At 46.2% G+C, this 26,363-nt stretch overlaps 1 protein-coding gene across 1 annotated transcript in view; it reads right to left on the bottom strand.

Annotated features, from left to right (window-relative positions):
* The window catches only part of CCDC66 (coiled-coil domain containing 66), a 561,787-nt gene that overhangs the window by 184,486 nt on the left and 350,938 nt on the right, over positions 1–26,363 (bottom strand). The window contains exon 13 of the mRNA XM_069643663.1: positions 18,514–18,658. Within this exon, the coding sequence (XP_069499764.1) occupies positions 18,514–18,658 (145 nt within the window). The remainder of the gene's footprint in view (positions 1–18,513; positions 18,659–26,363) is intronic.

Below are 26,363 nucleotides of genomic sequence, written 5' to 3'. Positions count from 1 at the left end.
CCTCGTCGCTGGGCAGCCACCCCTAGGGTGCCGTAAGTACGGCACGGGGCGGACGCGTCGAGGAGCCGCCCGCTCGGCCAAACGAGCAATCGACATGGCTGTCCGAATGACGCCACCTAAAACTGACTATACGCTTATCTTAAGCCACTGGCCTTAACACTCCACAGCGCCTCAATACAGTATGCTTGCTTACTCTTAATAACACTATCAAACTCTACATGCCGAAACTATCACATTTCCACAATCAGTAAGAGGATAACTAGGATAGTACTTATCTGCTTGAAGAGCAGTAAAAGAAGGAGCAGCTCAGGGACAGGAAGTGGTCATAGCTGAGCATGGAGTGAGATGGACAACAGAGACTATGGGGATTGTAGTTCAAAAGAAGAAAAGTCTGTTCAGACTGTTTTCAGTGTTTTTTTATGGTTTTTCGAGTCTTATTGAAACTGCTGAAGAGTGGTAAATTAAAGAAGTTGAAGCATAATGCTCGCCTCCAGTCTTGTCATAGAATTAATACGAAATAACATATGAATACATTGAAGTTTGGTTCAATGCATGTTCAGCACTCCACCATGACTTGAAAGAGGTTATAAAATGCAGTCCATATTTATAATTGTATCTCCATCAGAGAGCTCTCCTCTCATGCCGCCATCTCTTGCGCTGCCTAGCCAGGCCCCCAGTGCTTAACTTTTTGAGATGGGAAGGTTCATTGGGGTAGGAAAAATGTGCATAAAAGCATCAGAATTTACCCTTTAGCACATTTAAAACAGATTATACAGCAGGAGTGTGGACGACTGGAAACCATTCCCATCTTCAAAATGAATGAGGAAATGGATTTAAAAAAAATATGAACGAACGAAGATTTCCAGAAACACTGAATGCGCGATTTCGAGAATTAGGCGTCTGTTACTGCCAACCTGGTAGATTTCTTGTAATTAGGTGAATTATTACTGCAGTGATGTTCATTTCTCCATGCACCAATTGTTCTAAAATAAAAGAGGCACCTACCTCATGAGGAGCACATGTATTGTTTTGGTCTAGCTCTTTTCAAGGACATTTGGCAATATGATGTTGCATTTCTGTGCAGTAGATTAAATGAAGGTGTTCGAGAACGTGGTATAAGAAGTATATTCTACAAAGCTCCGTATTTAATTATTGCCACCTTAAACCCTTGATAATATCCAGCACCTCGAATTTGGGCAGCCAACCAGCAGAGTGCTCCTTTTGCGGGCTTTCAAAACATCAATATACGTCTGGCAAGATCATTGCTAGACTAACAATGTCACTGGTTACTTTCTATATGACTGCTATCAATCAGTTCAGCCAGAGGATTGCAAAATTCAGCCTTTTTGTGTTTAGTTAACTTCGCACACTCACAAGTGAAAATCTCTTTGTGAGAAGCGTCAAAAGAGAAATTCAGAAACTGATACATCCACCTCATGTAGTTTTAGCGGTTCAAGATAAGCACTGTGTAAATGTTGCTAGGTCGTTTAAGTACAATAGGCTTTACTCCCTTGCCCATTGATACATATTTCTCCCAGCTCACCATTCCACTTCAGCCTACATTTGGGAACTATTTTTGGTGTGCCTTCCATGTCCACTGTATTATTGAAAGACATGTCCACCCTCACCCACCATACCTGCATTTCAGTGTATAAAAAACCATAAATATTCTAATGAGGTTTGCCAGAAGTTCTTAACTAAAATCTTCTTCATATCTTCAAATGTACTTGGAATTTCCTTTTCATACAAATAAGTGAGGAGTGGTGGCTAATTGCCAAATCACTCCCCCGAAGGATGTAGCCCACAAATTTTGCCCAGTTTTCATATATACACCAAGACACCATTTAACAGCAAATCAGCGATATTGGAGGGTATTTTCGCCAAATTATTGGGCAGTAAATACATCAGAAAAGAATATCTTTCCAATTTAAGGAGGTTAAAATTCTTGCTTTGCACCCGGCCATGCCCTGCCAACTCTGCCCCGATTTCTCTAGTCTATTTCAACTCACCAGACCCAACTGATACTTAAGTTGGATGGTGCATGGAGGAAGTGGCACTATAGACTAGGAGTACATTCAGAGCTTTTTTAAGAAAATAAGTGCCAGGGCCCAAATATTTTCTAGCAAGCCTGTGAAACACCAGTGTAGACACCACCCACATCTGCTCGATATTAAAGCTACAACTCCCATCGGTTTATTGAAGGTGATGAATGATCTGACTAACAGATTAGATGTGGCTTGATATAAACGTTTAAGTGTTTCTTTAAAACACATTATTCATGTTTTGCTCTAATTCCATCAGTGGCAAGTGGAACATATGGACCATCTAATCACAGACAAAAGAGCAAACATGCTTTTCTTCTATACGATGGACAAATACAGTCAAAAATCATTACGGAACTAAAGAAATTTCCTGTCAAACACTGCAGTAAGGTGTTCTTGTATAGGTTTACTCGCGACAGGTACCCCTCTTCGACATTGGCCTTTTCACTGACTTGTCCCTATGTTGGGGCTCCTAACTGCTGACTGTCCTGTTGCCAACCCAACCTGCTGTGGCAGTGTTGCTGGTTATTAAAAGTAGAGAATTTGCACAAATGTCATGCAGACTAGGTGGAGAAGTGTGCAGGCACGGCTAGCAAGAGTGACCAGCATCGTCACCTTCCAACTCCTTGTTATTCATGAAAACGGATACACATGACCTGCCAACCTACGTCACACTGTGGTGGCGTGTTGTGTTACTACAACTGACTGAATTAAAATAATAAAATTGTCAAAATAACACAACTTAATATCAAACTGGGTTCAGAAATAAGTGCAAGGGCTGGGTAGTGGCAAACACCCCCACAAATTAAGCACTGACATTGGTCACTCCTAGTCTATAGCGTTTGATCCTTGACGTAGATTTCAAAGCTAGAAAGACAAAGGGAGCTGGAGAATAGGACTCATCTAGCCAGAAGAATCAGCACAGAACTGTCTGGCCAAACCAGCCATCAATTCTGAGGAATCCATCAGTGTCAACAAAATGCTTATGGAGTGACCCACATGCAGATGAAATCGCAAGTCTCATTTCTTTGGAAGGCGCTTGAAGCTGCCATGCCTCTTCCCAAGTGGGAGCATAAGCCCCATGCAGACAAACGCTTATAAACGTGGTAACATTTGGAAACACAATAACAGATCAAACAGGCAACAGATGATTTAGCTACCTTTTTGCCAGTTCAGGAGTTAGACCCAAAGACGAATTATAATTAGAATTGTTCTTTTATAACGCGCTTAATACTGAGTGGTTTTTAAGCGCAGGATCGGGATTTGAACCTGTGATGCGATGCATTGTCTTGCTTCCAAGACAAACGCTTTGCCCCTGAGCCATAGTGTTTTGCAAATGTACCCCACTGACCTCAATGGCGACCCCAGCAAATCTGCAAATAGGCTGGCTTGTACTGATTTGAGTGAGTTTTCCTCCACTCACTTACTCAACTCACTCCGTTTGGGACACACTGTTCAGCTACAATGATTGCCAGTGCAAACAGAATCTCTTCCATTTGTTTTTCCACCTTTGGTTTTACATTATAGCACATACCTCCTGAAGTGGAGTGCTGCAGGGACACATTGTGTCCCCTTAACTTTTCAGGAAGTAATATTTTTGTGATGTCCACTCAACAAGATGGTGGAAGTCAACCGATGCTTATTCTGTAAGTGGTCTACAGTGCACCATTATGCAATGCCTCTTTGCATGCCAAATAAAGTCGTATTGCGTTAAATCTTAAACCTTTACCAGTATTGATTTTCTTTTGTCAAATTAAGGTTTTATTTCATTCTATAAACTTTTTGTGGTTTAACGACTGTTCATTGTGCCAAACTCTTTGTTGGACGTCTTCCCGTCCTCTCAGATCAGAAACAAACACAAACGTCTGTGCACTTCACGGGGTTCCTGCAAGTAAGCCAGTCAGTGGATTATGGTTCTGATCTAGTTCACAGGGGGACGGGGATGGTCTGATCCAATCCACATCCCGAGCAATGTGCAACTTGTTGCAGGGCAAATGTAAGCTGGCCGCCCATGAGCGGAGAGTCTTCACCTGGTTCAAGGTCCATGGTCCCTTCCATTGGAGGGTTGAGGTCTCTTACCAGCCTGCATTTAGAATACATGTTGCGTTCTAGAGACATTCTTCATTCAGCCACTAGAGCCAAATATCCCATGCAGAAAAATCATCTGAGGGAAGCCAGCAGAGGACTGCTTCTGCGAATAGCATTGGCCCAGCCAACCACTGAAGCAGACTTCTGCATTCCTCACGACTAGGGAGAATTGCAAGAGGTGCCTCACTCCCTTGGACAGGTGGAACCAAACAGTCTGAAGTCATGTTTGAATTCATTGCGGTCCTGGAGCTTGGAAACACTGCACTGTTGCATCCGGCCTGCAATCTCTTGGAGCTGGACTGCCTTGTTGCATGGACACCTTCTAGCCTTGGGGCTGGAAAGTTTGTGAGAAACTTCCAGAGAAACTTCCCTGCACTGCAAAGACCTCTACACCAGTCTTTCTTTACAGCATAGAAGGCACGACTCTGCCTGTAGTCTGAGCACTGTGCGGCCTCGTTGCTGGCGAACTTGCTGTTTCTTCCACCTGCTGCTTCGGAGGAGTCCTCGTGCCTCATGAGATTCAACTTCAGGACATATTCCCCTCATCCGGGGGTGCCCACTGGTGTCTTTCCTGAACGTGTGATGAAGCCTTGAAACAATGATCAGGAGTCTGCTGCTGTAGAGTGACCTGTGAGCCCAGTTGTTCCCAACGCAATTCGGTCATGCAGGGTGAGTTGCCTATATGTCCTTAGGTCCTGCTGACCACAATGAAAACAATTGGAATGGGACGTCCACTTGTAACTATCGTTTTCTTACCCTAACAGTGGTGCCCGGGGATAGGAGTCCTCTATGGATTCCCATTAGACCCAAGGACTGGTAATTTAGCCCAACCTCCAGCTATAGGCCACAAGAGACTCCCCTGGGAACACCAACAAGAAAAAACAACAGGTGTCCATACACTTATGGAACACTCCCGTCCCCTGCACACCCTTAGAATTGAAAATACAAAGAATATTTATAACATTTGGCTTGATTATACGTAACACAAAAATTTAGGAAACCATTTTTTGTAAAGAATTCTCTGTATATTTCAAATAAATTGTCGCTGTAGTCCACCAATTGTTCTTCACATATTTCAACAAAACATTAATTTCCGTATTCTCAGCATACTAGAAAAAATGCAGTTCCTGAAAAAAGGTGTTTATGCAATTTATTTCATTGGTCCTCTTGGGTAAACAATGTTCGTGGCTTTAACTCGACGCGTTTCGGGGTTTGAGCCCCCTCCTTCAGGAGTTATTCACCACTTTCAAACTTTCTTTCTTTAACTTTTTCTCAATCACCTATAACATATAATGCTATAGTTAGATTCTGTATTTTAGTAATGAATACCTCTGTCATATTGTCATAATCACTGGTAGAAGTAATGATCGCCTAGACAGTCACCTCTCTCTATGGTAGATTTACTCAAAGTGTCTTTCAATCAGAAATCTAGTGACTTTTAATCAATTCTAAAAAAAAACATCTAAAAAACACAAGCTAATTTATTTTTGACAAAAAATTGGAAGAAAGGATATATAGAATTATAGTGCCTATAATATCTCATCTCTCAGTCTATCAATCATGAGAACTGTACCAACATTGTAATTACCTCGAGGTGTCGGGTCCAAGCCCCCAATTATAGGTATTATGAACATCCAATTGTGGATAACTGGGCTTGGTGCAGTGGTTCCACTCAGTATCCTAAGTGCTTGGTTTAGAATCCACTCAATGGGGAGTCCCTCACTGGTGTGTATCTATAGTAGGAATAATCAACAAATCACATGTTGAGTCGAACTCTCTATATGCCGTGTGGAAGTATCAAAACGTCATGGTAATTAAAATACAAGTTAGAATGCAACCAGTGCATCTCCTTAGATCTAATGTGACTCACCTCTTAAAGAGTAGATAAAGCGGCTGTCCGCTTCATTCAGCGTTCGTATTAACCAAAAAATGGCCGTTTGTTTATATTGTGACGAAATCACGTCACGGCGTGATGACGTCACGTCCACAATACGTCAGCGTATGACGTGATGACGTCTGCGCATGACGGTGGCGTACAGATCGATCTATGCTGTGTATGTGTGTCTATATGTAAGAATATATTCAAATGTAATCCTTTTTACAAGAACATGTGGGTGGCACTCCACAATGGCAATAGCACCATGGTAAAAAATGTTAAGGAGAGATGTTTAGAGAGACTAATAAATCGGAACATCTAGGCGTTCATTAGAACTTTTATGATAGTATGCTCACATGCTGCGTTGTTCGTTCTAAAGTTTTAGGCTGTATATTATATGCATGTATCACAATGTTGTGTATAGAAAATAAAAAACATTAATAAACAATTTTTCTTTCATAACATATCTGTTACATTATAAATCATCATGTTTTCTAATGCTGTGTAGCAACCCTTAACTATTTGTAACACATATTTTTGCAGTTTAATGACAACGTGCACCGTTAGTAAGCATATTAGTGTCTTGTATTTACACATCTGTTACACTCTTACTCATCCTAGTTCGCCACTTTGTGGAACATTGGCTGCAAGAAAAAAGGGGAGGTCATCTATTGCATAATTGGGAGAAAAGATCTATGAGGAATGGATTTATGGTTTACTATGGCATGATGATGATGCCCAACCAATGGGGTTTTATGTTATTTTCACCTGTATCTTTCTGATTATATTTGTTTCCTCAGTTGTTATGGTGTTTAGAGTGGGGAGGGCTCACCAGAAGTCCATCATTAGTGATTTACAAAAAGCAAGCCAAGCTATAGTCTTCATTCATTCCATTTGGTGCATGACTGTTTAGTTTTTCGATCCAACGGATCTCTCTTTGGTCCATCAGTCTGCCATGGTTGCCTCCTCTCTGGAATTTCTTTACTACTTCAAGTATTATGACCTTTAATTGTGCTATGCTGTGTTTTTTCATAGCAAAGTGTCTGGCTACTGGTGAATGTATGTTATTAGTCCTTATATTGCTCTTATGTTCGTTCCAGCGCTCTTTCGCCTTTCTCTGGGTCTGGCCCACATAGTAGATCCCGCAGGGACAACTTAGTCCGTAGATGACGGATTTAGTATCACATGTAGCAAAGTCGTGTAATTGAATTTTGTTACCATTGTTTGGGTGTCTCACATAGCTGCCCTTCATTATATTGTTGCAATTACCGCAGCTTAAGCATGCAAAGGTGCCTGCTTTTTTCTTTGTCAATGTTCGTTGACTGTCCAATCTGGGTCTTTCAGCTTTAACTAGTTGATCCCTGAAGTTCCGTCCTCGTTTATACGCAATTATGGGTGGTTCGGGAAAGAGTCTCTTGAGTTGCGGGTCAAGTTCTATAATTCTCCAGTTCTTCTTAATCATTCTTGTTATATGGTGACTTTGAGCAGAGTATCTTAATGCGTATAGGAATGGTATCTCCTTGGATTTGTTTTTTGCAATTAGTAGATTCTTTCTATCCAACTTCTGTGTTTTTTCCTCTGCTTTTTTAACCGTGTCGAGTTAAAGCCACGAACATTGTTTACCCACGAGGACCAATGAAAGAAATTGCATAAACATCTTTTTTCAGGAACTGCATTTTTTCTAGTATGCTGAGAATACAGAAATTAATGTTTTGTTGAAATAATATGTGAAGAACAATTGGTGGACTACAGCAACAATTTATTTGAAATATACAGAGAATTTTTTACAAAAAACTGGTTTCCTAAATTTTTGTGTTACGTATAATCAAGCCAAATGTTAGAAATATTGATTGTATTTTCAATTCTAAGGGTGTGCAGGGGACAGGAGTGTTCCATAAGTGTATGGACACCTGTTTTTTCATAGATTTATACAACCCTGTGTCAAGGTTGTTTTTCTCCCCTGCAACCCATAAAAACTTCCTTTAAACACTAAGAGTAATTTAACTACTGGTGTGCACTGTGCCATAATAGATTTTAACACCAAACAAGAAGAAATCGCTGCATCCCAGCAACACAAGGTACAAAATTTGAGAGACCAGCCACTCTTTAACTAAGCGATCAAGTGATGAGAGCGTGTGATGTCTTATCTGATCTCCCTAGGGGCACCCAAGTTAAGGGAGAAACAGTAAAGGGCTAAGACCAGCCTTTGACCAGCTCTTCGTCTATAAGCCTTTGTGTTTGGCTTCCTACCTGCTGCACCTGCCAGTACCCCTAGTTTCCTAATGACTGTGCTTTCTCTCCACACTGCAGTACTCTCCTGTAATACATTCACTCATGCTGCTCCCCCTACTGAACTCTGCCTGCGCTTTCTCGAATTACGCTACAATGTCCTCCTTTCATATCTCTATGATAAAACTCAGGTCTCAAAACTCCCACTGCTCTATTTCTCTTGCACCTCCTACTTCCAACAAACAAAGCAGATGAGGAAACCACACCTCCTCTAACACCCATCCACCTCACCTTGCTTCCTCTGAGACTCAACTTCTCTCCTCTTCCTTACAGCATCAACTGAACATTGCTCTCTGGAAGGCTCAGTCTGCATGCAACAAAACTTCCTCTATCACCTACTACTTTCATGCAAGCTCTTTAAGAGGGGTTCAGGATCCTGCCACCACTCGCGCCCCCCCCCCCCCACTAAATTCATAAGGAGAAAGACCAGGAAACACAGCAATCATCCATTCTATTTCGGACGAATTCCTAACAGACTAATGATTGACAAATACGATGAGCAGGAAACTCCTCAGCCAGCCATACAGACCAGGTGCGGTACAGATCTATCCCTGTATGGATGAAGAGCCGTAGGCCATGGTAAGAGACCTATATGGACAGCCTGGACTAGAGCACCAGAAAGCCATGCTGCTGACATCGTTAGAGACACCACGACATAGCAGCGTACACGTGCCATCCGCACTTCGGAACACAAACACACACTCGAATACATGAAGAACACGAGCATAGTGTTCTATAGTCAGAGGACAGATGCATAAACATACTGTCTGTGATTTTATTATTTTTGCCATTAGCCAATTGCAGTAACGCAGAACCGCAAGGTGCAAGAGATCCTGAGCAAAGCTTGCAGATGCTTACACGCAAATAACCCTATGGAACTGCAGGTGCACCTATGGGACCTGACAGAGCCAAGAGTGACTAACCTATGTAGACTATAGTATAGCATGGACACTGGAAACCGCATTATAAGGTTTTGGAAAATTACAGCAGGCCTGAGGCCTCTGAGCAAGAGAGAAGCCAAGCTGATTCAGGCTGGGCAGAGATCAAGACGTGTGAGACAGGACCTACAGCCAAGGTCAAGAGATAAAGATGACATTCCAGTCCCCAGACGGCAAAGGGACCAGCTGCAGACAATACTAATAAATCCTCATAATTCAGAGCTGCAGAGCTCAAATTTGTGGTTACTGAAAACGTGACCCGGCCGAAGCAGACAATGGACAGAGATCAGCAATGGGGAAGGAGAGCTGGTCTCAGGCAGCCAGGCACAGACTGCAACAAGTATGCAACAAGTGTTGCGCCGGACAGGAGAATATTTTTATACGGCAAAGGTGGTAAACACAAGTTACAATACAGACACAATCGTTCTCATCACCTTGAAGAGGTACACAGTGAGCTGAGAATCACTGCGGATCCCAGACATGGGGACATCAGCTCTAGCCAATCACAGTTTAGTACCTTAGGGGTGGGTAGCAACGGGCAAGAACCAATGGCAAGTCCACAACACTGCAACAATGTTATAGTTGGTGAACTGGGGATGGGACAGGCCAGCCACCTGACATGTGAGGGCCAGTAGGATAACATATATAGTGTCCTGTATAGGATAGAGTGTTCAGTACCCAATCACTTGGCCCAATAGATTTTCTGGAGAGGGGCCCAGGTTGAGACCAAGTGCTGACACCATTTGAGGGTAAAACTAGCCTGCGAGCCAAGGAAGCGTGAATATTCTCCGCTTCTGTGTTGATCCATGTTGGTTTTGTCTGTAATAAACTGCAGTTTGAACTTGCCGTTGACCGAGTCCTCTGTGTATCCTGGGGGAGGGTGTTGGGGCCTCCAAGTCCGCAAACTTTCAGTGTCCCTCTGGCATACCCGGTAGTTCCTCCCAACACTCTCCTCCCCTAGATCTCATTGCCATCACTACACCTGGATTTCTCCATCAGACACTGCCAGCCAGGCAGCCCTACACTACTCAAAATGATCCTTCACTCGCTCCCTTTTGCTAACCAGTGGAGGCGGACACCTACTCTGTTCCTGCTTATTGGCTCACAAATAGCCAATGCTACATCCCCTCCAACCTTTTTTGAATTCACCATCTCTACTATTGCTTCGCCTCACTCAGTTCGCATCCTCTACATTTATCACCCTCCTGGTCTTATAGGACCATTCTTTGATGAACTTGGAGAACTTCCTCTGTGTTCAATAAAGCCCTGTATACATCACCAGCCCGCCCTGGTCATTAGCCTCCACCTAAATCAGTTTGAATGGTACAGAGCCAGCAATCCACACCAGGACTCCCCTATCATAACTGGAGTATGACTAGCCATATCCCACCCCTCTCCATTTAGGAATGATTCTAGTGAGCTAGTCTTCCTGGAGGTGTGTTTCCAAAAGTAGGACTACAGAGATCTATCTCCTCCGTAAATAGGAAGTTACCCTGAGTTGCCTTAAATAGGAGGACATGACCCAGACATTTTAGGACACAATTGTAAGTGTAGCCATCCCTCAGGGAACAAAAGGACTCCCACCCCACACCCCGCCAACTGCAACCCCTGAACCGGAGCCACCCAATCCTCATCAAATGCTTTGAACACTCCCGGTTCCCATCCCACCCACTTGTAGATAATAATAAGAATACTAATAATACACATTTTGCATTTATATAGCACTACGAACCATCAGGCATCTGAGCACTGCTATTTCCCACAGTGTGTGGTGCTTGTAAGGAAAGGCGGAGTTTGCCCCTGCTGGGATTTGAACCTGCGTCAGGAGGCTCTGCACGGATGTCAAAGCAAGCGCTCTACTCGCTGTGCTATCTCACCGGCTAGATATGTATCGATACCTCCACTGCCACAACAAAGCCTAAAATCAACAAAGGTAAAATAAAACAAAAACAAACCAGAACATTTGTTAGAAACAGACAACAGTAGCACCGCTCAAGCCTTCCCGCCGCCACAAGAAAACAAATGCTCTAGGGGTCTGCAGGTTTGATTGAGGCCAACGTGCTGGGCTCACCCAGTGGCACATTCGTCCCAGGGTCGTGGGTTGCACGTTCCATGTCAGAGTATATCAGAGTCTGTCCAAGTCGTCGAATGCTCATCACCCGACAAACCTTTGCACCCGAGGAAGAAAGTACCATTAGCCCACGTTAGCGGCCTGTGTCGCAGTTGGTTGAGCTGCGCCGCCGTCCACTATATACCACTGAAGACTAATCAACCAGTCCCAGGGTTATCTGTTCTCCGCTCAGGCCCCCGCGCCATATCACATTCATCCATCCATCCATTGGTTGGTTGGTCTCGCTAGGGTGTTCAATGAAAAGCAATTTGCCTGTGTGGAGCACTTTAAGCCAGGCTGGGTATATCAGCATATACTTAAGTCCCAGATTGCAAAGCTTCTCTTTATTTGCAACAAACATGCTCCTCTTCTTTTGTACTAGAAGGGTGCAGTCCTGGTAAATCGCCAGAATTGATGATCCGGCTAATCGTGCCGCCATCTCGAGAACTTAAGGATCATCTCCCGGTCTCGAAAATGAAGGACCTCTGCAATAACCAGAGGAGGAGCTCCTAGAGGTGGGTGACAGTCCAGCGATCTGTGCATCCTCTCCACAGTAAAGCCCCGAGATAGATTCCTGGGGCCAATCTCTTGCAGCAAGAGGTTCTCTATATAGGACGTAGGATCCTATCCCTCCAAAGGCTTCCCTGAGGCCCATTATTTAGACATTGCTGTGGCGGGACCTACCCTCTGCATCATCAACACGTTGTTCCAAGAACCTATTTCTACACCCCAGTTACTCTACCGTCGCCTTTAAGGTAAGATATCGGTATCAGCCTTCTTGGTCGAGATCTGCTCATCAGTCTGCGTCACTCTGGAGGATAGGCTCCACACATCCTGTCGGAAGAGACTGGCATCAATTTTTTTATTTTTTATAACTCTGTTTATTATTTTCAAATAAAATCAAATACATATCAAGGTCAAGTTGCGTAGGTCCTGTCTCAGGAAGGAGACTTCAAATGCCAGGCCATCAATTTTGGTTTCGACCGATGACCTGGAGTCGACAATGGCGGCCATGATGTCTGCTAGTGATATTCTCTGGCTTGTTTCTGCATTTTCCCCCTCCTCCACCGGCTTGTCACATTCCGAAGAATCGGTTGCCGAAATACTTGTCGTATAGCGGTCCATCTTCATCTGCGGGGCATATCTCACCATTGCCGTGTGGGTTGCAGCCCCAGGAGAATGCACTTGTTCAGGCTTCCTCTGCTGGATTATTGGCCCCAGTCCCACATCTGTGCGTACAGGGGGGCGGGCAAATGGGGGTCTTCAGGCCCAGGCGTATAGCCCTCCCTTTGGGTCTCGGGGCATATAGGGTTGAATGCTGGGCACACGAGGTCCCTGTGGTCAGAGAAGCTCCCCCAGAGATGCCAAGAAGAGTCTGGACGTCATTCTCCCTGGGCCTGCTGATATTTGTGGAGGCTCTCAGGTCCCACGGCCCTATGTAGATTTCCTTCTGTCTCCCCCAGCCTGTTCCACCACACCGCAGGTCCAGAAGCAGTCTTGCATCGATGCAATCAGGTGATCTGGATTTGATGCCACGGGGTACTGAGGGAAGGTGGGGGTCTCAAAAGCACTCCCTTGGCTGGCCACTGTCCACCCTCTTACCGGACTGCCATGCACTCACCGCCATGGGGCCGGGTTGTCTCAGTTTTTCCGCAGTATTTAGGTCTTGTAGTGTGTGCCCTTTGGTGCTTCCTATACTGCTGCTGTCACGCCGGATCGGCCCTGGGGCTCCGGATAGCCTCTACTGCTGTCGTGTAGGGCGGCGTTGTTTGATCTACTAGTGGAGTGGGCAGGGTCCCAGCCCTACACCAATTCCAGGAGAGCCTCTCGCACACCCATGCAGGGCGGGATACTTCTTGCAGGGGGTCGAGGGCAAGTGCGAATTACGGTCTCGCCCTCAGTTCAGCATCTGTCCCTCATCTCTTCACACCAGAGTGGGGTTGAGTTGCCCCTCCTTTCGTGGGCCCCTTCCGCCTCTCCCCCTCGGCAGAAGGAGTCAGGCGGAGACCGGGGTACGATCAGGCCCTCTCCCTCAGTATTAGTCCCTCCTTCAGGTTCTGGGTGTCTGGCATCTCTGCTGCGGGGTCGGATTCATCTCTCCTCCTGTGGGCCTTGATTGCCACCCGCACCGGCAGTAGAAGTCAGGCAAAGACTCACTGGTGTCGTTATCGGTATGGAAACACACACTGGGCCAGCTCTTTCTTTATTTAGCTGCAGTATGTCGCATTGTGCAGCAGCTGCGGTCTGCTTCAAGCCTCTTTCCAGGGATCGGGATGCCAGATGGGCTCTGCGTATGCCGCGGATGCCGCTGTGAGGCTTGTACCGCAGCGATTTCTTCTGAATTTAGCAGGGTACCATGCAGAGACTTTCCCATCTCTGGCCACGTTAAAGTTGCTGGGACTTCCAAGCCGCAACCTGGATCTTTTCTCAGGATTGTAGCAGCCCCGGCGTAGCAGCTGAAACTCACGTCTGCATATGCCGGCTGCTCAACAGTGCCCCCCGCTGACATCAATCTTGACTTCGTCAATGTTGCACTAGATGGAGGTGTACAGCGCTGCAATAGCTGCCAACACCTTGTCCTCCTGGTCTTGTGGGCATGTACCGTTTAATCTGTTGCTCCCCATTTTGCCTCACAGGGGGATCCTTCTCGGACGGAACCCGTAGGTCCAAAGGAGTCCATAATGGTGTTCTGACTCCCTTTTCTCTTTGTTTCCGGCATATTAAATGTGAGGCAATTCCTGTAGGCTGCTGACTAAAACACGCAATCTCCAGTCTATAAGGCCTCACTATGTGGCACCGCTGCTGGTCAATGTTACCTAAACAGCAGACTGAGGTCACTGACGGGCTAACATGCCCAGGCACCAGCACAAGGTCTCTCAATGGGCATGCGAGGGGTCAGCTCTGTAGAAGGCTCTAGCAAGAGTAAATCAAAGTGCGCAAAGTTGCAGCCACAAGGTTAAATCGGCTGCCGCAGTTGCCAAGTAAGGGAGGCGACAGTGTAATATCGCGCTGGGTGGTCTATCTAAAGTTATTGTGCCGACTCAAGTGCCACATGAAAGAGGTGGCCATCTGCGTGCAGCCCTTTAGTACAGTCTATCCTGCACAGCAAAGTGTACAGTGATAAGCGTCTTTAGCGATCAGTGCCCCACTTTCCACTGCAGAGGCTATGCCAGGGTGACTTCTGTGTCTAATCAATCTCACCAGGTGTGGACTATTCCCAGCCACTCATGCATTGTCCAGGCTTGGGGCCCCTGTCCCCAGCACATAGGAAGCAGTCGCCAAGGTCCAATATTGATGTTGTGCACTCCGGGAGCAAGCACACATCAAATGAGCACTCCGGCAGCTATCCATGAGGCGCCGGATCACTGGCTTCGCTATGTGCCTTCCCCTCTGGCACACAACACTTTGACCCCAAGAGAATGCACGCAGCACCCACGGCAATGGAAAACGATCTCCGGTGAAGCCGCAGAGCTGCCAGTCAGCCTCCCCGAGCCAGTGCAGCAGGCCCGCTTCACAGCTCCCCTCTCAGTCAGGGCGAAACACGTTCGCATAACAGCAGGCAAGCGGAGGGCACTGCTCCAGCGAATGCAGCAGCCAGGTCTGTCCACCGTTATATGGGCCGTCGGGTACACCTTCAGTAGTGCTGCAGTGGGTTTTCCAGTGTCGCACTACCAGGCCTTTCAGATAGCCCTGGCAGTTGCTATCTTGGGCTCTTCGGCAGCAGCAGACTACAATAAATATCTCCCGCTCAAGGCCGCCAAACTTCTCAGGAGTCGGCGTGGACATGCCTCAGCCCCTCAAACATCCATTCAGCAAACATCAATTATCAGGCTTAGGTAACAAGGATCAATCAGAGGATCTATCTCAGGAGCTCAAACTAGTGACTCTTGTGGAAAGCCGCACCCCCAGATCACAACTGCGCTTGACGCTCACCTGGTTGGCCGCATGGCTCATGCAATTATTCACAATAAACAGTATTATTAAGCTAGGGGGAATAAGGTGAGCACAGTTCTTATGCCTGTTAAGACCCCAAACTAATGTTGGAAGACTGGGAGACTCTGGTCACCCCGATCATGGCAGAGGAGGTCGCCTGTGAGAGGTCTCAAAAATAGGACTGAGGCCGGATGGTTTCACTGCCTTTTATAAAACATTTCAGCCTCAACTATTTATGCCCCCAACTAAATTGTTCAATTCATTTCCCTCTATGGTGTCAATCACCCTTTAGAAGGAAGAATCAACCACTATTCTATTGCTAAAGCCTGGTAGGTCTCCACAAGATTGTCAGTCTTAGAGCCCAATCACATTATTGAACCTTGATGCCAAGCTGTACTCTAAAATATTAACCAATAGACTGGCTACCCGTTCCCCTCATCTTATTGATCCGGACCGGGCAGGGTTCATTCCAGGGCATTGTACGCATGACAACGTTCGACAGGTGCTGAACTTAATTGACGTGGCGGGGAGGGACAGCCTAGGTCTGTAGGTGTTGACACTGGATGCCACAAAGGCATTAGACAGAGTGCAGTGAACTTATCTGCAGGAAGTTCTTTAGGGCTTTGATTTTGGGACGGCTTTTCAACGCTTGGTCATGGCTAATTCTTTCTCCCCTCTACCAGAACATGGTAAAATCAGGATTATACCATTCTCATTAACAGAGGGACTAAAGAGGGCTGTCCGTTGTCTCCTCTGATATTCGCCCTAAGAATGGAACCTTTCGCACAAAGAACCAGAGACAACGTAGTGGTACTGTGTGCTGGTTGGTGGCGTTACGCATGTAGACAATGTCAAGTTGACTTTAACCGACATTCCAGCTTCCCTTGGCGCTGTGATGACTGAATTGCAGCAATCTGAGGTCGTCTCCCTGTCCCTCTAATTACAACAGATCTGCCGCCTTGGCAATCAGGATGTCTGAGAAAGCGATAGATGAGGCTTCCGATATCTGCCCGGTGAAGTTGAGGCCTTAAGTACCTAGGGGTGTGTATTGCCACTTCTCAGGGGATTTAGCGGGCCAACATCTCCAGAATGTTCAGAGATCTAGCTGATGATCTGCTTCATTGTAGTAAACAAGAAAGATTATTAATGGGACTGATTACTGCAGTGAAAATGAATCCCCTACCCAGATTCTTGTATTTTTGCCAGGCTCTCCCGGTCAAAATGCTGTGTTGACTTTACAATGCAAGGTTGAGCACTACATTTGGGGGTGGGGGTCTAGGATTCCCAGGTCCGTCATGTTGAGCGACGTCAAGAGAGAGGGCATGGGGGATCCAAACCTCTGCAGGTATTATCTCAGGTATTTTGACCGGGGAGAATCCCATTACTCTGTGCAAATGGGTAGCCCTTGAGCAAGCTTTGTCCCCTTGTAAGCTTGTTTTATTGCCCTTTATAGAACATGCCAAGCTTCCTGCTTCCTATACTATTGGCAGAGGGCTTTGAAGAAGGTGGGGGGTGCGCCCTGAGTTTGGTCCATGTGCACCCAGTTGTGGATCACCCGTAATTCAAGCCAGAGTTTTCAGAGCACATATTCTCAAGCTGGACCAGAGGAGGTCTGTTATTTATCTCATCTGTTTCAGGGCGGTTCCCCCTCACGTTCGATTGTAAAGCCAATTTTGCTTTCGCTGAGTCAGAACGTTTTAGATATGTGTATATTACCGACCCCTTGGTAAAGAGTAGGATATTGAGAGACCCGGTTGGACTTGAGCTCACTCTAGATGAGGGTGTCGACAGGGGTAGGATTTCCCGGCTTAACAAATTATTGGGGGTAAACTTACTTCAAGCAAAGCCTTATGTCATTAATTGGGAAAATGATGTGGTGGGTCCAGGATAGAAATCACACCTCTTCAAAATGCGTTAGAGAATGCATGTACAAGTTGTGCTTGAGATGTACTAAATGGTACTTACCCCCTCATGTAACATATGATGAACCCTGACCTGGAACCAAACTATTGGTGTGGGTGTGGCTTTTGGGGTAGTTATTTTCATATGTTGTGGTCCTGCCCCATGAGCCGCATTTTTTGGGGATCTATTTTAACTCTCACTAGAGAGATTACTGGGACGGGACCCCTTGGTGGTTCTCATGAGGTGCTTGGTTGAGGACGTTTACCCCTAGTCTGGTTACCAAGCACACGTGGTAACCAAGCCTCTGCTGGCCACTAGAATCACAGTTGGACAGGTTTGGAAGAGCCAAGAGGTTGCTGAGAATGTCACTGCTTGTATGAATAATCAATTGTCAAAATATGTGGTCTCCATTTACAGAATACTGTCAGAACTTCCCTGTTCTTTACTTTCAGGCCACCCCTTTCAGCAGGCTACTTATTGCAGTGATGTTGGTGGGGGGCATAAACTATCCTCGTCCCTACTAGATGTGGGGCAGGACGTGGGGGCATTAATGTATCAGGACTTCTGCATTTCTGCTTACTAGGGTTACTGCTACACCCATCGATCCCTGCATGCGTCGCATCTTTGGTTAAATAAATGTTGGGGGGAAAATTATCCACGTTGAGATTCTGCTCCGCAGCCCACAATCACCCCACTTTAGTGGGGAGCATGCTTACAATGGATGCTGGGGTAAGAACCGTAGAGTGCTGGAGATTGACTGTATTTTAGTTGGATTATTAATGAATTAGGGGATTGTGCATGGCATAAATAGAATGAAAACATTATCAATATCCTAAAACGTACAAATATCTGGCAGCATATCAGAAAGAATTCTAATCAATACCTATATCAATGTGTTTTACATTTGGCTGTCTGTAAACTAGTAACTCAACTGAGCTTTCCAGTGCTGAAAGTCGCTAGAATTGCGGCAGTAAATTAAATTACGCTCCCTCAACATCTTATTCCGACACGTGACAGCCAGAGCAGCCAGTGATCAGTGGGTATTTAATAAATTTCTGCCACAATTTAGAAATCTAGAGGTGCAAAAGTTGGTCCACATGCAGCTAATCTGATATTTCTCCTCAATCAAAGCAGCTAACAAGCGAAAAGCCAAGCCCAGAGAGCGAGGGAAGCGCTGATGAACTGGAGCAATGTTACATGAAGCATTTATGAACAGGAGTGAACACACTCACGAACATGTATATTTCAGTGAAAAGCTTAAAAGTATCTTAAAATCAAACAACTTTCAGCCTTGAACAAAAGGCATCGACTAAATTCTCACAGTGTGATACATACCACCTAGATTCATCTGCAGGTTTGAAATGTTGTGTCCCCTCTGAGCCAATGATCTTATTCGTTGTTCCTGCTTCAGTTTTTGTGCTTCCTCTTGAGCCCGTTGCATGCTTTGATACAGCTCTTTCGTCTTGAGAGTCAGAATTTCCTACAGAGAAAATATAATTAGATATTTAGTCATGTCAACAGAGAGCACAGACCCATCTTCCAATAGGCATTAATTAGAATTAACTGAACAACTGTTCAATGGGTAGTCAACGCTGTACAAACATCCCGTAAAAAAAGGTTCTAACCAGTCTCTAGGCCCAAAACATAACCGGTTTTCAACACATACAATTAATAATTGCCATTGTATATAATTCAACTTTAAAAAAGTCTACTAGGAAGAAAAATAAATGCTGATGTTTTCTGAAAATAGCCAGATCGAGAAAAGTAGATCCAGAGATAAGGTTATGGATCATTTACCAGTTTAAACAACTCCCTAAAAAAATATTTTGTTTTTTCAAAACATTTTTCAGTTTTTATTATTTTTTTTTTTTAAATGGGAGTTTCCAAATCTCAGAGTCCCTTTTGCCTCTACTTCTTTGCCTAGTCTCCCTCTTTTATTCCTCCTTTGCTTCCTTTCCATACCGACCTTTAGAGTGGGTGTTAAGATGGATTTCTAAACTCTGACCTGGTGTGCAGAGGTTTAGAAGGCCATTCTAGTTTAGTGGAACAGGGGAACCTTCCGGACAAGCCAGACCAATCTAGGTAGCTTGGCAGGCAGTCAAGACTAAGTCTCAGGAGGGGTGAGACTGATCGGAAGCCCACAATGAGCACACACAGTAACGAACCACAGATTACTCTTAGACAAGTGTACATAAAAAATATCTTATACATTTATTGTCAGCCGGATCAATTGACACGAGTAAACTTCAGTTATATAAAAACAATTACCACACAAATCCCATACTAATATATATACACAGCATGTTATCTAATGCGACAAAGGAGTAAAACACAGCCACAACTTGTAAGGAGAAGGGTGAGTTAATACACTAGGAACATTAGAGAATTTGTCAGAGTAGTTCTCTAACTTTCGCATACCAGCCCTAAGAAGTGGAGAGCCTTGTGCTCAACAGTACAGTTGTGTGCGTAAAAACGCTCTATTACGCAAGTAGAACAAAAAGTGGGTCTTCTTGAGGGAGTTGTAGAGAGTCAGGGTGGGGCTTGGGGTGATGAAGAAATGGTTCCCTCTATTCAAGTAGAATCTGCCCTGGGTGGTAGAGCAATTTCCAAGAGGTGGGAATAGCTAGGGAGGGCAGGCTAAATCAGCCAAAAGCGAGCATCTTTTCAGGGATATTCATGTGTAAAAGAGATCAGTTGTACCAGGGGGCCACCGGTAAGTGATGCAAGTACTCCCCGACCCTCGGCACAGTCCGGACCAAACTTTGCCAGTTTAGTCGTGGTCGCTAGTAGGTTAGCGTCCTCCAGTTTCACAGCGCTGCGGCTCTCAGCGGCTGCGCGCTGCGTGACAGGACGATCATTCATGACGGGACAGTGACCTTTTCTCAGCTTCCGAAGGAGATGCAAAGAAAGTTCTGATGCAGCAGGCTTCAGGGCACAGGAGGGCAGGTCAACAAGGCACCTACAGTGACCGTCACCAAACATTAGTGATGCGGGAATCACAGATGTGTGCGGCATTACCCACTGACCTAATTTGCGACCCAGAGGAGCTAGGCCTATGAAATTTGGTGGGATGCCCCAAGTCTCGGGTTTCAACTCAAGACGGCAGAGATTCTGCGGGACACCAGAAGGTAGAGCTGGATAGTTCACTGGTTAGCCCAGGAACACTTCAGAAAGGGCTCCTTCTCTGGGTAAGCAGGGGGTGCCGGGGTAGTTGTTCCCACTACTCCAAAGGGGCAAAGCGCCCTTGCAGGCCTTCTTTATCGATTTAGAAAACAGGGGTTCGACTCAGGGTCCCAATCCTTCCAATGCACCACTGGCAGTTTCATGAGTCTGTTTCTTCGTTGCAGGATACTTGGCTCCTTCTGTAGTTCGGAGAGATCAACCTGGAATGGATGCAGAGCCCCTTCTCTTATCTAAGATTAGCTTTGCGCCAAAATCAAGGACTTCCAATCGAAGCTTTGCTCTCATGCAGGCATCCCAGTTGTGGACCAATCACAGTCCACAGTGGTTCTAGTCATTCAGGCACTCCAGACATCCTGGCACCAGTAGTGTGGATTGGGACCAGACTGGGCAAACACGCGACATGCAGAAGCCTGCGAAAGAGATTGGTTTTCGCGGGAGGCTGCATGCCCAAATAAGGAAAACCCGGGTTACTCGACCAGGGGGAAGGCAATGTACATAAATGGCCTAAGAACAGAACAAAAGACTTTGTGGCTGGGCCATTTTTGGACCTGGCCAGTCTTGAACCAAAAGAGGTAAATGCTGGTAAAAGAGGTGATTGCGTAAAAAGAAGTAAAACACTTATAAAAAGTAACTGCTGCCACAGTTCGTTCTAGACACACTTGCACAATCACCTAAAAATCCTTCAAGGGTATCTAGGGCCATAAAACAAAAAGTAGACCCAAATGCACTCTGTGATGATTGGCTGGCTGACTGTCCGGCAAGGACAGCCACCCTGCTGGGTGATTGACAGCTATGATTGACAGCTATGCGGGAATGAATGGGAGAGAACTGAATAAAAGGCGAGTCTTTTGGCTTGGAAGGCAGAGTCGACCACTGGACAAAGGAACCGAAGAAGAACTTTAAGAGAATGCCTGCTGCAACTCCTGGACCGTTGGCTTGACCGGCAAAGCCCTGGTGCAGTGCCGAAACACCAAGTTTGCATCGACAGAGAAGCCCCTGCAAAGACGACTTCTCCCCTTGAGTTGGTGGGACCAATCAACTCCAAAGTAAGCCACCTGGACATCCATCTCTGAGCTGGTTGAATTTCCACAGTTTTTCTGCTGGAAACCATATAGCCAGGGAGAGGAACACCAGATTGTGTGCGTTGCTTTTAAGTTGGCCTGGAGCGCCAGGAACATCCTCCGGACCCCCAGGAGGCAGGACTGACCGAGCCCCCTCTACAGAGTGTGGGACCCCAGAAGTAAGAAAAGTCCATCTTGAAAACCAGGAACTGCTGTGTTGTTATTTGCAGTAGATCCGAGGAGCTGAAACACTGAAAAGCCACTGAAAGTGAAGTTTGCCGGTTGCAAGTTTTGACTGTCCCAGTGCATTGCAGGAGTCCCACCGACGTCCTCCCTCTTGTCCCCACGACTGAGGGCGAGAACAGTGAGATCTGCAGAGCTGCACAGGAACAGGTCAAGTGGCACAGCGAGTAGAGCGCTTGTTTTGACATCGGTGCAGAGTCTGCTAAAGCAGGTTCGAATCCCGGCGGGGCCAAACTCAGCCTTTCATCCTTCCGAGGTCGATAAATGAGCACCACACACCGTGGGTAATAATAAGCAGCGCTCAGATACCTGAGGGTCGTAGCGCTATATAAAATGCCAAAAATTAGGAGTAAACTACTGCATCTTTTCTTCATTTTAAAGGTACTGTACAAAAGTCTGAGAGAACTTACCTCTTACTGTAGAGTTGCTTGCATCTTCTACTACTCACAAGTCTAATCAGCTTGTGGCCCTACATTTGATTCTTCTTTTCTTCAAAGACTTTAAAAAACATTATGCAAATACTTTCTACTTACCTACAAAGAAGTGCTTTAGCTTACAAAGACTTTTGCCTATTGACTTTGGGTTAGCCTCTTCCACTGAATGACTGTCATGATCTCTGCTTCCAAAAGATCAGGACTTGCCCGACTCCCTTGGAAGCAGACCCATAACCCCGGTTCCGAGTGCCAGCCAGTCCCAATTGGGACCTTTTGGACCCTGTCCTGGCGCCAGTAGCACCAGGCTCATAAAGATGCCCAGTCCCAGCGTTGGAAGCGCCGGGCTCATAATGCTTGGGTGGACTTACCTGCAGCAGACCATGCTGCTTACTTACCTGCCAGTTGAACCCCTGATCCTCTTCTGTTTGGGACTACTTTTCCTGTTGGGTGGGGCAGGAGCCACTCCCTAGGTTCAGAACACTAACTCTTCTGGAAAGCAGGAACTCTTTTCTTACCTAGGCGTGGCTGTGGAAGGAGACACCTAAGCACTGCAGGAGGCTATTTAAACCGCACCCGATGGATGAATCTTGCTTTGTGTTATTCTGCATTCTCTGCAGCAGAACGCTCATCTGCTTCTGATCCTGGGCCTAAGGGAACAAAGGCTTACCATCCTGGAATCCAGTCTTCAGCAGCACCTGTAAAGACAAAGAAAGAACAGGTTAGCACTACGGTCTTCAGTGGCAGCGCATCTCTTACCTGGTCCATCGGCTGTCACCAACGCCTCGCGCTGCATTCCGGCATCTGAAGACAAAGGCTTACCTACTCTTTGCATGCTCCGGAGGTCTTCGCACTGCATTCCGGCATCTGAAAGACAAAAGCTTACCAGCTCTTCGCACGCTCCGGAGGTCTTCCGCGCTGCATCCCGCATCTGAAAGACAAAAGAAGGTGCGTTTAAAGACATTGGGCAACTTTATTACTCACGTGCCATTACTCCTTCCCACGCCGAATCCAGTGGGCATTCCAGCACCCTTCAGCTTCTCTAAAGCTCCGAACTTGTACCTGCAAGATAAAAGGGACAGTTAGTGCGCATCGTGAAGCAGGCTACAAGCGCTTACTTACGTGCTTCCAGGCGCTTCTATTCCTCACGCGGGTTCGATCCTCAACTCTCATCAGCCCGCCATCCGCCATCGCCGGAACCCTGCAAAACAAGAGATATTACAAAAGACTTTTAAGACATTTGAAGTGCCCAGAACTTACCGTTCGTGCAGTTAACGACGGACAGCAGTCCTCTGAGGTCAAGGGGCCTGCACCCTTATCCAGTGAAGAAACTGGTTACGGCACCCTGCCCCGAGGCAGATGGAGAGCTCGGCGTTCACTTACCTAAGACATCTTACTCTTCGAGTCAGACATACAGTGCACAGAGGTCCAGCCAAAAGAGCCAACCGTGTGTTACACATCACCTTTGAAGATACGGCATTCACCCAGTCAAGACCGGCGCCTCTGCGGGAATCAGGTGAGCGTTACAGAACACAAAGCCTACCGCAAAACTCCCACCCAGGCGCTATGGAAACCTCGGATACCGACCAGCTAGCCCAGTTACTTGGGGAACCAAGAGCAGAAGTGCATGCAGCCCGTCAGGAAACGAATGCTCTAAGAAGGGAACTGATTATTTCCAAGGAGCGAACAGACAATCTCGCTAGACAATTGCTACAGTCAAAAGCCGGACAAACTCGGTTACCCGCATCAGGGGCAAATATTCCTTCAACATCCTCTACGAACCCAGTGCAGATCAACCTACCTGGGAATGTACCTCTGGCTCCGCCCGAACGATTTTCTGGTGACCCAAAGAGGTTTGCAGTAATTATTAATCAGTGCCGGTTGCACTTCTTATGCCGGCCAGCAGCCTTTCCAACTGATCAAGCTAAGGTAGCTTTCGTACCTTAGTGGCAATGCGGCAGACTGGTCGATCCCTCTAGTTAATCAAGATGATCCGGTTCTCCATGATTTTCAAGCTTTTCAGCTCAGTATGGAAAAACTGTTTGCAAGACATTCACAGGGGCAGGCCTTGGACAATGAGCTCCTTTCATTGCGACAGGGTAATCAAGACCTTTTGGCTTATATTGCGTCTTTCAACAGACTGATAGTGGAAACTCGATGGCCTGAGGACAAAAGGATTACGCTGTTTAATAGAGGTCTACGTGGAGAGCTCAAAGATGTGTTAGCCCAAGTAGTGAATCCCCCGCAAGACTGTTCGGACTATATTGACTTAGTCGTTCAAATTGACCACAGACTGCAGAACAGGAAGGCCGATCGTTCCAAGTTTGATGCTCGAGTATTTTCCAAACCACCAACTCCTACCAAAGGAGTAGACTCCGGGGAACCCATGCCAATAGGGGGCCTGAAAGGACCACTAACACAAAAGGAGCGGGAAAGGAGAAAACAGCTGCAATTATGCCTCTATTGCGGAAACTCGGGGCACTTTCTTCGAGACTGTCCGGTGAAACCAGCCAAGAAGGCAGTAGGAGCTGCAGTTACCAGGGTCACAAACTCTGAGCAGGGAAACGACCTCGCCCGACAAGAATAGAGGTCCTCTTGCCGAGCGTTAAAACCAGTTCAGTGACCTCGCATTTCGTGATACCTATGGTCCTCATTAGCCCTGAACATCCGGATCGATTACATGCGATTGAAGCTTACGTCGACAGCGGTGCCATCGGCAATTATGTGGATCATGAAATGGTTTTGAGGATGAATCTAACTCTTTGTCCCAAGGCTGTAAAGGACGTCATTACTACGGTGGATGGTACGGAGATAGCCTCCGGACCAGTAACGCATACCACCCAAGAAGTGACGCTAGTAAGTCAAGATGGACACCATGAGAAGATTGTGTTCGATGTGATCAAGGCCCCTCAGTTCCAGATTATTCTAGGAATTCCTTGGTTAGAGAAGCACAATCCTCAGATCGATTGGCGAGCAAGAACGGTTCAGTTTCCAGAATGTGTCTCTACTTGTCACCCTCGACTTGGTGTTGCACTGGCAGCAATTTCCTCGGAGGCTCCCCAGTTACCTCCTGAATACCTAGAATTCCAAGATGTTTTCCGGAAGGATCAGGCTAACTCTCTACCTCCTCATAGGTCTTATGACTGCCAGATAGACCCGATACCTGGATCTACTCCTCCTTGTAGTAGAATTTATGCCCTCACCGAGCCTGAGAATCTTCACCTCCGACAATACCTGGATCAATACCTAGCAAATGGGTTTATTCGTCCTTCCAAGTCCCATGCTTCCTCAGCTTTGTTCTTCGTTCCAAAAAAAGAAGGGGACCTTAGAACTTGTATAGATTATCGCGCCCTGAACCAGATCACCGTTAAGAATAGATATCCGTTACCTTTGATCCCTGAACTCCTGGACCAAGTCAGAAAAGCATGCATATATACAAAGCTGGATCTTAGAGGAGCCTACCACTTGGTACGAGTAAAAGAGGGCGATGAATGGAAGACGGCCTTCCGCACCAAGTATGGGCTATTTGAATATCAGGTCATGCCCTTCGGACTTTGCAATGCCCCGGCCGCCTTTCAATATTTTATGAACGATGTCCTCAGAGAGCTCATAGATGTGTGTGTTGTTGTTTACATTGACGACATCCTCGTTTATTCTTCATCGGAAACTGAACATCGGAAACACGTGAAAATGGTCCTCGAGAGATTGCGTCAACACAAACTTTTCGCTAAGTTGGAAAAATGTGTGAAGTTGAATTCTTGGGATTCATATTATCACCTAGCGGAGTGCGTATGGATTCAAAGAAGGTCGATGCAATTCTCAAATGGCCATCGCCATCCTCCGTAAAAGGTGTTCAAAGCCTGTTAGGCTTCGCTAACTTTTACCGCAGGTTTATCCCCGAATTCTCTCGAATAGTCCAGCCCATCACCGCCTTGTTAAAGAAAAACAAACGTTTTGAATGGTCTACCGAGGCGGAACAAGCTTTCCAGAATTTGAAGACTAGATTTATCTCTGCACCGATCTTAAAACATCCTCGCCCAGAACTCCCCTACATCGTTGAAACTGATGCTTCGAGCCTTGCCATGGGGGCAGTTCTATCACAAAAGGACCCAGTAACCAATCAGTTGCATCCCGTGGCATTTTGGTCCCGCAAATTCTCGCCTCCTGAAATCAATTACACGATTACTGACAAGGAACTTCTGGCTATCAAGTCTGCCTTTAAGGCTTGGCGGCATTATCTTCTGGGGGCCCGACACACTGTTACTGT

This window comes from Ambystoma mexicanum, chromosome 2p (assembly GCF_040938575.1).
Source record: "Ambystoma mexicanum isolate Mex_15411 chromosome 2p, UKY_AmexF1_1, whole genome shotgun sequence".
NCBI lineage: Eukaryota > Metazoa > Chordata > Amphibia > Caudata > Ambystomatidae > Ambystoma > Ambystoma mexicanum.
The sequence above is the reverse complement of the archived record's forward strand: the minus strand, read 5'-3'. Positions and strand labels throughout refer to the sequence as shown.